This window comes from Leuciscus leuciscus, assembly GCF_965113295.1.
Source record: "Leuciscus leuciscus genome assembly, chromosome: 13".
In the NCBI taxonomy this organism is placed as follows: Eukaryota; Metazoa; Chordata; class Actinopteri; order Cypriniformes; family Leuciscidae; genus Leuciscus; species Leuciscus leuciscus.
Genome location: NC_138737.1, coordinates 8865905 through 8879519, shown reverse-complemented (window position 1 = coordinate 8879519; position 13615 = coordinate 8865905). Strand labels below are relative to the sequence as shown.

The following is a 13615-nucleotide window of genomic DNA, read 5'->3' as shown; positions in this document are numbered from 1 at the left end:
GCGTGGCTTGTCCTAGTCGTTTACGGAAATGTCCATTAGGCACCTGCCAGGTGTGACGTAGTTGTGGGGCAGAACTGATGGTGTTGGAGCGGCCCAGGCTGGTTGCTATGGCAGCCTCGAAAGTGAGAGTCTCCTCCACACCGGTTGAGTCCGGACTGTTAACGTCCTCCTGCAGTGTCAGGTATGGCTCCGAAATGTATCGGTGAGGGGTGGAGTGGGCCATGGCGGTGCCAGGACCAGTCCCTGTTGGCTCCTCCTCTTCCTCTGCGGGCTTGGCCCTTGACTGAGCCTCTCCCAGCTCGGGATTGGCACGGCACACTAAAGGAGAGTAGGAGATGTGGGGCCGAGGACGAGAAGGTGTCTTTGGGAGTTGCCGACGCCCTCGAGGCGTCCCTGAATCAGAAGTGGAGGGAATTGGGCTGCTTGAACTATTTCCCTATAGGATTGTAGGTAAATAGACAGACAGAAAGAAAAAGAAACAAATTAGGTGATGAAGGGAGGAAATAAATGCATAATTAGAAGTCCTTCAATGTACACCGGCATTCAAAGTTTGGGGTTGTAAGATTTTTTTATGTTTTTGAAAGAAGTACCTTATGATCACCAAGACTGCAAAAATACAGTAAAAATAGTAAAATTGTGAAATATTATTACAATTTAAAATAACTGCTTTCTATTTTAATATATTTTAAAATACAATGTATTCCTGTGATGCCAAGGCTGAATTTTCAGCAGCAATTACTCTAGTCTTCAGTGTCACATGATCCTTCAGAAATCATTCCAATGTGCTGATTTGGTGATTTTTTTGTGGAAAGAAAAAAACTTACCGACCACAGACTTTGCATTAGTAATATGTTTGCTTACCCTAGAAAACACTAAATATTCTGCTGGGTAAAAGTGCACATGTATTTGTGTCCTCACCTGTCTGAGGGTTGTGTGCTTCCTGCCCTCACTGGGTGACCGAGAGTGGCGTCTCTCCTGGGACTGACTCCTTTCCTCTGAGTTACATCGAGACACGTCTGGAGACAGCAGGTGTCTTCGCTCTTTAGACCGTCCTCTCTCCTTGTCCACTGGCTCCCGCAGGTTTGATCTGACAGCTGCACATGCACAAACATAAGCATATGTTGAGACATGTGCAGCCACAAAACACATATAAATGTGGCCTTGACCTGGGAATCGTCACAGAGTACACAAGTCTGATATCATCGAAAGACTTGTATCATTACGTTTTTTTAATTTTAGTATTGACATGGTATTTTAGTACCCACGCTTCTGACAGCCCTACTGCAAACTCACCTCTGAAGCTTCTTTGTCTGGGTCTCTCCAGTCGGTCAGGGCTCACCCTCTCCAGAGAGAACTCTTCCTGCCAGTCACCATTCACACACTGATCACCAATCGTGGAGAATGAACGCTTCATTAGTTTGCTCTCTGAAGATACCTGCTGTACATGTGCGAAACACAAAAACACACATACAAACCCCAAGAGCACACACGCATCAACAAACGGCCAAACACAGACACGAAAAACAACACAAAGTCATGTTATGGTTTAAGATTTACACACTCTCTCTCTTTGAAACCGTGCATAGTGACATAACACTAAACAATGTAAATGAAATGAGTTTCTGAACTGAGTTCTAACAAAGGCAACCACCACCTCCTAACATTCCCTGCAGGAAAAAACAGGTTGGTCAAGCTGGTTAAATTGATTGGTTTCTAGTAGCTGGTTACACCATTGGTTCCCACTAAATTAAACCACCAGTTCTATCCAGGTTGACCTTTAGCACACCATTTAATCAACCGTCTAAAATATTTTACCATATTTAAAGCATATATAACATTAACACTTTTTATTTTTTTGTTTTATACATTAAAGGTACAATATGCAAGAATTTTTGCCGCTAGAGGGCGCTACATTCCAAACAACAACAACGGCGTAGCTTGATGACGATGTGAAGGAGCGTGGAATGATGGGAACTGTCGTTTTAAACTCCACCGTGGATGTAAATCAGTCAGACGGGAATCGAAAAATCATGTTCATGGATGATGAGGCTAAGTTCTATTTTTATAAATGTTGCGTTTAATGACATGCTTTTTGTGGCGAGGGGGGCGTGGTTCAGCGCGGTCTGTGATGGGAGAGAAAAGAGACGAGCAAGTAGGTCAAGTGCAAATGCACCTGTGTCTTATTGCAGTGATCGGCGTGGAGAGACCGCTTATAAGCCGCGCTGGAACGAGAGAGAGACTGGAGAGAAAATTGGACGCAGAGGAAGAAAACCGGTGGATCCAAGCTCTCATTTTTGAACTGTTTTGTGCCGTCGCGGTTGCCACAGTGAATGCGCGTTGTGCGCGGCTTTTGTTTGTTTTGCTTTATTTTAATAAAGTACGAGTCCCAGTCACGACGACGCGTCTTCTTCCTTCCTGACTCTTAAACCTCATCACACTTTTATTTCATTAAAATGAATTAACCGCAAGAAAAGTAAGGTTTAATACTTCATAGATGTTACTGTATTTGTTGAATTCATTGTTGTGATAACGCTGCGCAGTTTTACATGTTCTAAACAATTGTTGTAAAAGTACATTCGAACATGCCCACATCATTTGCCAAAATACTGATTAATCTTTATGTATAACACATGCTATGTTTATTTACATGGCCATAAACACCATACGTGATAAACAATGTCAATAAACTAAACACAAATCTAAAGCAATAATACTTTCCTTACATAAACATAACTATTACCGAATGCTACATTTGGAAAATATAAAATTAAGCATGCTTTGTCGACAGAACCAGCTGCAATCGGTAAAGAATAATTGTGTCCCATAACGACTGCAAGAAACAAGCTAAAGTTTGTAGCTTGATAGACGCTACAACTACAACTTCCGCATTTTTCCAGGACTCCACGCAGTACGAGCGGAAACCGAGGGTGACGCGGATATGACGCAATTGACTGGCGACTCCCAGCTCCCCCCTGCTCTAACGCCCCGTTTCCTTGGTTAAAATCGCAATTTTCTCACGATTTAAAAATAGTTGGAAACATTTGGGATATTGTAAGTAATCAACTTAACAAAATATATAACACTGGCCTTGAGATTTTGGGATATTTTAATGCAAAATTCTTACATATTGTACCTTTAATATTATACCCATAACATTTATATTACTTATATATATTTATATAAATCATTTAAATATATTTAAATATAACAATATTAGAATTAGAATTATTTTACCATAACTCATATTTTAAACACTATGATTTCATATTAATATTTTCAGAGGCATGACTACATAAACATGTTACCACTCAAATCAGAATTTTTAGACTTTCCAACAGCATGAGCCATTACAGTCCCATCAAATCACAAACTACACCTTTCTACCCATTTCTTCCATTCCCTCTTTGGGACCAACGCCAAAACTGATGCTAACCACAGTGCAGACTAGGCTAACACAGGTAGTACCTGTGATTCTACCTCCAGGCGAGGCATGGAAGAGGCTCGGATAGAGATGCCTCTCCCTGGCACTTGCAGAGGATCAGCCTGCATGCTACTGGGGCACATCACACTGCTAAATTCTTTGTGCTCTGGCACCTACGCAGTTAGAGAGAGAAAAAACGGGGAGGAGGAAGAGACATTCAATCCTTACTAAAAAAAAAGATATACTTAGCATTGCACCAAATGCCCATTCGTTCTGTTCACCATCAGAAGTGGACAATGTAATAATCTTAATGTAACAACCTGGCTAATGTTACACTCTTTTAGAAGCAAAGTGTTCATTTAAAGAAAAGATAAGTTTATATTCAAAAAGATAGAGTAGAGGAAAAGCAATGTGGCAGGAGTGAAGCACCATAAGCACGACATAGAGCCATTACGCATAAGCAACTCATAGGGGGTGTAGAGAGTTTCAAAGCAAAAGCCACACATATTGGGCGTACTCACAAGCGCTCTAGCACAAAAGAGTTTCAAACATAAACCAACTTAAAATCCCTTAAGACATCTAGCATTATATCACAGTTCATGGAAGAGAGGCAAAGAAAAAGCTACCAAGAGGGGAAGCAAATAAGAGTACAGATAAGACCACAGAAAGACTGTATAACTGATCACTGGTTATATAAGTGATGGATGTTATCTTGACCTAGCAGTCTTACCTTGAGAAACCACATCAATACACCCTTCTGAACCTTAAAAAACAACTCTCTAAAATCTCTTCCTTTAGAAGGCCAGAAAGCAAATAATAAAGAGATGGCAATAAAGCTGCAAAATGTGAAAAGAAAATGAGTCAGGAAATGTTGATGTATCATGCAAGGTTGTGAACCAGAGAGGTGATGTCCATGCAGATGACTTTGTGATAGATTAGACGTCAGTCCAATATGTATCTCATTATTAAGATTTACCAAAGCATGATTTTTTTTCTTATGCTGGGGAAAATTACTTCTATATGCTTTAGAGTGGCAGCCACTCAATTAATGAAGTAATTTACATATCGTGGCCTTTTGATCAAATCTGGACAGTGTTGATTATATCTCTTGCTGTGAAAATTTTTATAATAGCTTAAACGAATCTACTCGCTTTTGAAAATCTGACATTGCCAGACATCTTAAAAAACATTAAAAAAGATATGAAAGTTGGAGTTTTGTGACTTTTAGTCCAAGTTCACAAAATAAACTTTTAGCACATAACCGACAATGGACATTTGAATAAGCAATTTAACAACCCAGAGTCAATTATTTTGCTTGCACTGTTTTTTTTTTTTTAGTTGCCTACATAAGCATACACACTACCCACAGTCTCAGACACAGTCTCAATTAAAGTCTGTGCTTTGCCAATCACATCTCAGAATAGATTCTGAATATTTTGTTCCACCTTTATATTCCTAAAACTTTTACAAATGGATCAGTGTCTTTGGCTGTGTGGTATTCAGACCCTATTATCTTTTGTAACTGTTTTATAACCTGAATTATTCATAAACCGTCATGAAATAAAAAATTTAGCATGAGCTTGAATTCACATACTGTTTGAGAATTTTAAATAGATAGTGAATTTGAATGTTTCACAAAACAAACCAGCTATCAGGTATTTCACGCACATGTAAAACAATGAATAAAATGCAAGACAAGTCAAGGCTTACTGTGCCAATATGTCTGAGATGAAATGCATTTCATTGTGTATTTAGGATTTAGTTTCTCCTACCATGCTCTGGAGGTGATAGTGGTGTTGGTATTCCTCCCTCTCCTCCATGCTGTCTTGGCCCAAGGGCTGCATGAAGAGATCTTGAGGGGAGATGGGACTCAGTGCCACAAACCCACCTCTAGTGCTGAATAAACCACAGATAAACTTGTCAATTATGCTCATGTTGGTATGCACTACAAATGTGTCACCAAATAAGGTTTGTTTTGGGGGATCAGAAATGAGTAAATAGTTAAAAATGCCAATTCAGTTCAACAGTTTATGTCACGTTGTAAAATAAAAAAAGATCAAGACCTTCATGCTAGGTTAATTGTATGTTATGTAAAAAAAAAAAAGTCAATCTTTATCACAAAATAAATAAATAATTGTACCTCTAATGCTTTTAAATATTGCACCATATACAGAAGAATTAAAAGAACTAATGGAAAGAGGTGCAGACCGGGGTTATTATGGTTAACAATAACAATATATTAAAATAACAACAGTGTAGACAAATACAGGGCCAATATAAGTACACACACACACACACACACACACACACACACACACACACACACACACACACACACACAACATGTACAATTACAGGGCAGATCCTGCACTGTGGGACAGGAACGGCAGAGCCTTGGCACTGCAGAGAATGTCCTGTGGCAGTGAGGATGCATCCATGCGTTGGAACATCGGTGCATGTTTCTGCAAGACAACATAAGATGGTCAGCACAATCTCTCCAGTGACACAGTGACCTAGTTCCCCACAAAGCAGCACATCTTTCCAGCTTCAGGAAGTATAGCGGAAATATGAGTTTTTTTTCTGTTGTGTCTATTCAGAACCCCATTCTATACAGTTAGATGTTGCATTTATAAGCTGATTCAATTGGCCTAAAGTTGTGAGTCGGCTGTTCTTTAGCTCTCGAGTTCTTGTTGCAGGAGGTAAAATACATCTCTACCTGTTCTTCAAGCTGTTGACGGAGCTTCTTAGCTTTGTTCTGCTTGTAGTAGTCCATGATCATCATAGCTGCATAGATCTTCCCAATGGTCATGTCACTGGCTGGAAAAAAAGTTTTGTTTATAGTAGAAAAGATTTCAATGCAGGGTGCAAATTACACTTTTAGGGGAGTAAGTGGGTGCCTCTAGTGGCCAAACTAGTACAACCAGCTGAACTTTCACAACTAAGGTGAATTATACTGATAAAAAATATAAGATGGTGTTCAAGCTTTAAGATTACAAAAACCTGCCATATCTCTCACCTTTGTTAATGGGTACAAGAAAATCAAGAGATTTCTGGGAGAGGTGTGGCCAGATGACACTGATTTCCTTCTGTAATTCAACGTCCATCTGACCCCTGTCCTCACCTCCTGTTACACAATTGAACCATTAGAAACAGTTGAACAATTATTATTGTGCAAAAAATAATAATAAATCAGAGTAAGTTTGATTTTTAAGGAACTGTAAATGATCAGTGATTCCAACCTCGAGCGATTTTAATGTCCAGTGCGGTGCGTATCAGGGCCATAAGTGTGGAGGTGAAATGGACGGACATGTCCTCATCCACAGGCATGTTCATCAGAACCAACCGCTGAGAGCAAGTCACCACCAGGACAAAATACAAATTAAATTCAAGAATTGCAAAAGTAAAAATTTAGTGCGCATTTAAAATAAAATAAAAAATCATCTAGGTTTAGTTGTCGTTTAAAGGATAATTCCGGTATTTAGCACTTTGAGTCTCTTTTCTGGTTTGTTTTGGATGAACTAGAGTGGTGGACACAGAAATTTTGACGATGGGTCCTGTCTCGACTTTTTGACTCGTTTAGAATCGCCTTTGACTGCTTCAGAGTGGCTGGCTACGGGCATGCACAAACATGTCCTTAAAACAACCCTTAACGTTCGTTTTAAAAACTGTGCAACTCACAACTCACGGAATTATCCTTTAACTTTTACAAATAACACAAAGATGTCACAACACCACGCATTCATGCACACAGTTGAAACACATTTATTGGATAGAGACAGAGTAGAAATGTATGCATAGAAACTGTAAAAGTCTGAAGGATCACACTTTATGAATATGCCCTTTGCAATATGTCTTTAACATGGGAATAAGCGTCAGGGTTATGCCAGTGTTTTGAAGACATTAAGGTGACATATTCAAATAAAGTATCATTGGTGGATGTACAGGGACTTTACGGCAGGATGATTAAAAGACAATGACAAACAATAACATCACTGATAGTCTAGGAAATATAATAATATAGTTATATGTATCGCAATTATTTGACATTCAGTGGCCCTAAAACACTACAAATATCATTGCATTAGATACAAAACATGAAATCAAGAGTTATCTGCAAACAAATGATACTAGAACTTATTTGTAACTAACTTGTGTCTCACAAATAATTGTCACATCAATATCCTTTTAAATAATACAAAAATATATTTTTACGTAAAGATATTCATATACTTTGGCTTAAGTGTCCAAATACTTTCAGTAAATAAAGTATTTATAAATACAAATAAATAATTGAGGCCACTGTAATTACATCCTTTAGCTTGAGCCTCTTGAAAACAAGCAGACTTCATTTAAATTGTAATACTGCAGACTACCTTATACGCCAATTTGGAGGGGCATTTCTTGCCCAGACCAAGCGGTGGCGACATGCAGGTCAGCATCTCGTACATATCAGTGTAATGAATACGGCCACTGGGAGGGGGTAGTCACCAGGGGCAATGTGATGAAGAGGAGGAGGAGGAAGAAGAATTGGGCATTCCCAAGGAACGAGGGAGGAGAGGAAGTTTGGCGTGGAGGAAAAAAGGAAACAACAGAAAAAATAGAGGAAGAAGGAAGAGACAGGAAAGGGAAGGTCATTTAAATGCGTTTCATACTTAAGAAAAGAAAAACGGTCAAAAGGGAAACTGATTAAACACAGAGGTGAGGCCAGGTGGAGGTTTTTCTATGCAATGCAGGCATAGAAGAGGCTATAGGAGAGAAAATATTAAAACAGCCAAAGATCTGAAGAGTCAAGCAGGTGGATCCGAGGGTTTGACAGGGTGTATTGAAAAGGAAACCCTGCTATTATAATACATAAACCCACAGGGGTAAATTTGCTTAGGGTCAGAAATTAGCAGGGACTTTGGATAAAAATGCCAACAAAATTATTTTTTCCCTATCATGAATTCCTGAAGTTTAATTTTTAACATCAGATGTATTTTGTGAACTTTAAATTATCTAGTTAATTATTTAGATTTTATTTGAATGAGATAAATAAATAAATCATACAATAAAATATAAAAATGTAGTTGTTTTAGTTTAGATATACATCTTCCGATGCTACTTGGACACATCCTCAGTGATGAACCAGTGGTCATAGGATATTTTGGGTCTTTAATAGACTCTCGTCCGGGCAACCCAACCAGGGGTAATCAGCCCCTGACCAAAAAAAAAGATGCCCTCATAAAGTAAAAACTGACAAGTAGCAAATATATCCCTTAGAAATATAAAGTAATTTTTTGACACCGTGGTAGGTCAGGGGCATAATCTTCTCTTGATTTACAAACAGGTGAGACAATGGTGAACACGAGGAGTCTGCCCTCCTCTTACCTTAAACCCACATTTATGGAATACTAAAAGCTATTCACTAAAAGCCCCAAATCCAATTCATACACAGAGAGACTGAATCCCACTGACATCCGTTGGCAGTGTTAGATATTATCTAATGGAGTTCACTGATGGATGGCTCTCAGTGTCATTAACTGCAGCAGTTATTCACACTTCAGGAGCGGGATGCGGGCCAAAGGGATGAGCTGTCTCTCTGTGCACTGAGCTCTTGTCTCTGCCAGTCTTTGACCCGGTGGAAAGTAGCACTGGAGTAAATCACAGGAACGAGAGGGGAGTAAGGGGTGGTAGCTAGTGAAGTAGTAGGGAATGATAAAAGAAGAGGAGGAGAGAGAGAGGCAGAGGGGTAGTTTTTTCGTGGGTGAGCCAAACCTTGCATGCCACCCTGTAGGGACAATTCTTTCCAAAGCCCAGAGGAGGTGATATTGAGCGTACTACTTTGTACATCTCCTTATAGTGTAGTTTTCCACTGGAGAAGGAAATACTGTCCGTTAATGGTAAATAGACAATGTCAAGTTAAATGAAGGAGTGGTAATTTTTCATGGAATATACTTTAAAAGGGTCATATCATACATAAGTGATTTTTTTCACCAAAATCCATCATAATTCATGACCGTTTTAAGCCATCTCTCTGAACCATTGGGCCCTATTTTAACGATCTAAGCACATGGTGTAAAGCGCACGGCGCAAGTGCACTTAGTCCGAATCCACTTTTGCTAGTTTAATGAGGGGAGAAATGGTTGGCACGCAAGGCGCATGGTCTAAAACGGCCTGTTTTGGGCGTAACGTGAAAAAAACCAATCAGAGTGTAATTTCCCATTCCCTTTAAAAGCCAGTTGCGCTCGCGCCATGGCGGGTTGCTATTTACAGTGGGTCCCATTGTGGATCCACCTATAGACGCACATTACTAACGCACTCTTTAAATAACAAAAAAAAATACTGCACCATTGACTTTAGACTAGGTTTCAGTTGGTCAATGGCGCAGTCTATTTCAGTTGCCTCAAAATAGCAACGCACCATCAATGCACCTGAACACACCTCGTTTTCAGACCAGCACGCCCATGGAGGCACAAATGGGCGCTATTTAAACAACATGGTGAAGGACGTGAAAAAGATAACTGGGTCAGGCTCACACTTGCGTCACGCATGGCGCTGCATTGCACTGGGTGTATGATAGGGCCCTTAGAATAAAACATGCCATTCTTTGCTGCTGTAAAGCAAATGCACAGAAACGACCAATTTCTGCAGCTTTGTGCCAGTAAATGCCAGTTCTGCAAACAAATTGTTTTCTTATACTGAACTCTTATATTAAAATAACAAAGAAATTTGATTTTCCATGATATGACCCCATTAAATCATCCTACAGTGTTTTTCAATTTGTGTGAAAAGAGACACAAAAGCATTACTGACAATTTCAAAACAAAATTATACAGTTCATTTTACAAATTACATTCATGCAGCATACTTGTATAACATCCAACTGTTAACAAACATCTGTATTAGTTTATATATAATACAATTTTATATATATATATATATATAATAAATATAATATTTTTTGCAAAATAAGAAAAAATTCAGTCTATCATCAAATTTTTGGGAGTGGAGAGCTGCATGTCTCACCATGCTGCGCGGTCATACTCTCCCCAGATCCGTATAAACTCATCCAGGTGGTGAGGACCGAGAATGGACGAGTCACGTGTCAGGTACTCAAAATTATCCATGATCACAGCCACAAACAGATTTAGCATCTGAAAGAAAGATAGATTGCATAGATTTTCAGAATTCATTCCGCATTCCGCTTTAAAGGAACCGTATGTAAGATTGTGGCCAAAACTGGTACTGCAATCACTTTCAAATTACTGTAGAGCGGTGTATCCCCTCCCCCTCCCCCTGCCTCGAGGTTGCCAGTTAGGCTGCAGGATCCAGCAGGAACGTAGTCTGCTACAAGGAGCTTCCAATGGCAAGTGACGAGTCCTACACAGCACGTTTTCTTTCTGACTTTGTAGCTGCAACTGTGGTAACTAGAGCAGAGCTGGCAACCCGGATGCCGAAACACTACTGACTTCATGATTAGTAGATAGGTGGAGGGTGGAGCATCAGGCCAAAACACAACATGACAACATCAACATCAGTTGAGGGCTGCAACTTCACTTTTAAATGACAATATCCTGGCCGGACTACTGTTGTCAGTGATATAAGTATTTGAAATGGACATGATTTCTTAATGTCTAGTGACATATCAGGGCCATTTTATGATTAATTGAAATCCATTTCTTACATACGGTTCCTTTAAAGAGCTCAAGCATTTAAAGGGGCAGATGTGCAGATGTACACATGCAGTGTGCACTGTGTTCTTTGTGTGGACGCTTTTACAGTTTTCATTATGGTTATCTATATAGTTATCGTTCTTGGTATGAACGGTGGTCTTAAGAGTGTTAAGCATTGGCGGAGATTAATGTTTTCCTTCATTTTATTATTTATTTATTTTTTACTTTTTCAGATCATTTGTTTCATTTTAAAATCTTGCAGTATATATTTTATGTCCAAATAAATGTTTATTATCCCCAAAAATTGGATTTGGTGTGAAAAGGCCTTAATTTTGTGGGTTTTAAGTGTAAAGGTTTGTAATGATGTGTATTTGTGTCATTAAACTGTATAGCTTCTCACCAAAAAAGAACTGAAGAAGATGAAGGATACAAAGTAGAAGTATGCAAAGTCGGTACCACATTCTTTTTTCATCCCCTTTGTTGAGTTGTTGAGAGGAATTGAGTTGTCTATTTCACACTCCTTTTCTCCTAAACACGATAACATGATTTCCTGCCATGACTCACCTGTTGCACTCCTAAACACATACACACATATACGTATATCATAAATTAAGACACATTTATTCATCCCCAAAAGGTAGTCTGGTTCATTGTATTGGTTTTATAGTGAAATAATTAATATATAATAAAATGTAGCACCTGTTTTTAACAACAAAAAGAAAGAACATTAAAACAGATGCAGAAATTATAAACATAATCTTACCTGAACAACAGCATGAGTGCACCAAAGAATGACTTAAAGTTATTGTGTGTGTTGATTTGGCTTTTGTCATTTAGCTTGATGTTGCCGAATACCTTTAGTAAGATTAAAAACACATAAGAGGGATCTGTCACATTTACAGGCTTAACAAAGTAAAGTAAGAGAAAATGTGTCAAAGAAACGAAGGAAGACACAGAGAGAAGAATATAAAGATGGAGACAGACTGTCTAGGGACAAAGACAACCTTTACCTGCATGCCAATGATGGCATAGATGAAAAACAGCATGGCGATGAGCAAACAGACATACGGAAGAGCCTGCAAGACAAATCTCATGTTAAACTTACATTATTTTTTTTATAATAAGCCGTTTTGGTTCAAATAAAAGCAAAAACAGTGTTTAGAAGAAGAAGAATAAAAAGAGGGATAAGGGATAAGGGATCTCAATATCATGCCAATGGAGTTAAAGACATGTCTGACCTTGAAGGACTGGACAAAGGTCCAGAGCAGAATACGGATGGTGTAGCCCTGACGCAGAAGTTTAATCAGCCGAGCTGCCCGGAATAGCTTAAGAAAGCCCATACTAAAAGGCTGAAAAACCAATCAGAACACAGAGGTGATGCTTATGCAAATAAATACTGGAGACAAAATAGAATATGAAGGTCATTACTTGTGGAAAAAAATACTGATTACATAGCAATCAAAAGTAGCTTGAGCATGCATATCAATATAGGCTAAAAAGAAATTAGAATACAGATATTATTGCTCATGCAAACAACTACTGCATACAAATCAAGCAGAATTAGAGCTGCACGATTACTTGTTAAAAAACACGTGTAAACAACCACGCGATCTTGTTCATAAATGACAACACTTCAGCTTTGTCTATTAAACCTATGACAAGTATGATCACAGCGAAGATTTAGATCTGCATTGGTGCTGCTGCTGATCCAGAAAGAGAAGCTGTCATGTATAGGCATAAAACAAAGTCTTTTCAACCACACAGTATGATTATTTCTGTCTTACAATTTAGATTATCACAGAATTACTGGGATAAAAGTTAATAGTTCAGATATAAACACAGATGTCTACGGTAGCGTTCAGAGTAAATCACCTTTTGAAAGTAACTTGACGCTTCAAATAAAGATTGTACTGATTACATTGTTACACTAGTAAGTGGAGATAAGTGACTGATAAAATGTTTTATTAGTTATTGAATCATTCATTCAAACCGTAAAAAATAAAAATTAAAATAATTCAAATGAATGCAATATTTTTAAATAGACTTAAGCCAAAAAGATTTTGTTAGAACCTCTAGTAAATTACAGTTGTCTATTTAGAATCGTGGGAGAATCATGATCTCTATTTTGAAGAAATTGTGACTCGCAATTTATCCAGAATCGAGCAGCTCTAATCGGAACACACACATTCCTCACTTTTTCACTCTGCAATTTGTCAACCGCAATTTCAGCAATGCTTCCTAGAACCGTGATGAAGTCAAATATATTCCATGTGTCTCTGAAATAATTCTGAAAGATATAAAGGTAATAATATATGTTGGAAATGCATTTCAGGATAAATATATATATATAATGCACTTTTTTATCACATTCCCAGTGTTAGCTTACCATGATACCAAACGCCAGGATCTTGAGAACACATTCCACAGAGAAAATAACAGTGAACACAGTGTTGAGGTATTTTAGCACATCATCATAGCCTTCAGGACGAGGATCATGATGCTGATAGAGAGCAAAAAAAGAGACAAAAAAAGGTCTTCTTGA

The 13615-nt window shown here is 38.5% G+C and overlaps 1 protein-coding gene across 12 annotated transcripts in view; it reads right to left on the bottom strand.

The window, feature by feature from the left end:
• The window catches only part of cacna1ea (calcium channel, voltage-dependent, R type, alpha 1E subunit a), a 160053-nt gene that overhangs the window by 2242 nt on the left and 144196 nt on the right, over positions 1-13615 (bottom strand). For 5 of the 12 annotated variants that reach the window (XM_082188975.1, XM_082188982.1, XM_082188984.1 and 2 more), the window contains 17 exons: positions 13460-13573; positions 13268-13360; positions 12312-12422; positions 12084-12149; positions 11837-11928; positions 11474-11648; positions 10427-10554; positions 7795-7891; positions 6661-6766; positions 6438-6545; positions 6138-6238; positions 5777-5883; positions 5194-5317; positions 3466-3594; positions 1294-1438; positions 919-1094; positions 1-436 (listed from right to left, as the gene is read on the bottom strand). The exon at positions 1-436 is cut by the window's left edge and continues 2242 nt beyond it. In XM_082188975.1, coding sequence (XP_082045101.1) covers positions 1-436; positions 919-1094; positions 1294-1438; positions 3466-3594; positions 5194-5317; positions 5777-5883; positions 6138-6238; positions 6438-6545; positions 6661-6766; positions 7795-7891; positions 10427-10554; positions 11474-11648; positions 11837-11928; positions 12084-12149; positions 12312-12422; positions 13268-13360; positions 13460-13573 — 2308 coding nt within the window. Of the gene's footprint in view, positions 437-918; positions 1095-1293; positions 1439-3465; positions 3595-5193; positions 5318-5776; positions 5884-6137; positions 6239-6437; positions 6546-6660; positions 6767-7794; positions 7892-9175; positions 9273-10426; positions 10555-11473; positions 11649-11836; positions 11929-12083; positions 12150-12311; positions 12423-13267; positions 13361-13459; positions 13574-13615 lie in introns of all 12 variants that reach the window. The other 7 variants (XM_082188979.1, XM_082188983.1, XM_082188976.1 and 4 more) reach the window with 4 other exon arrangements.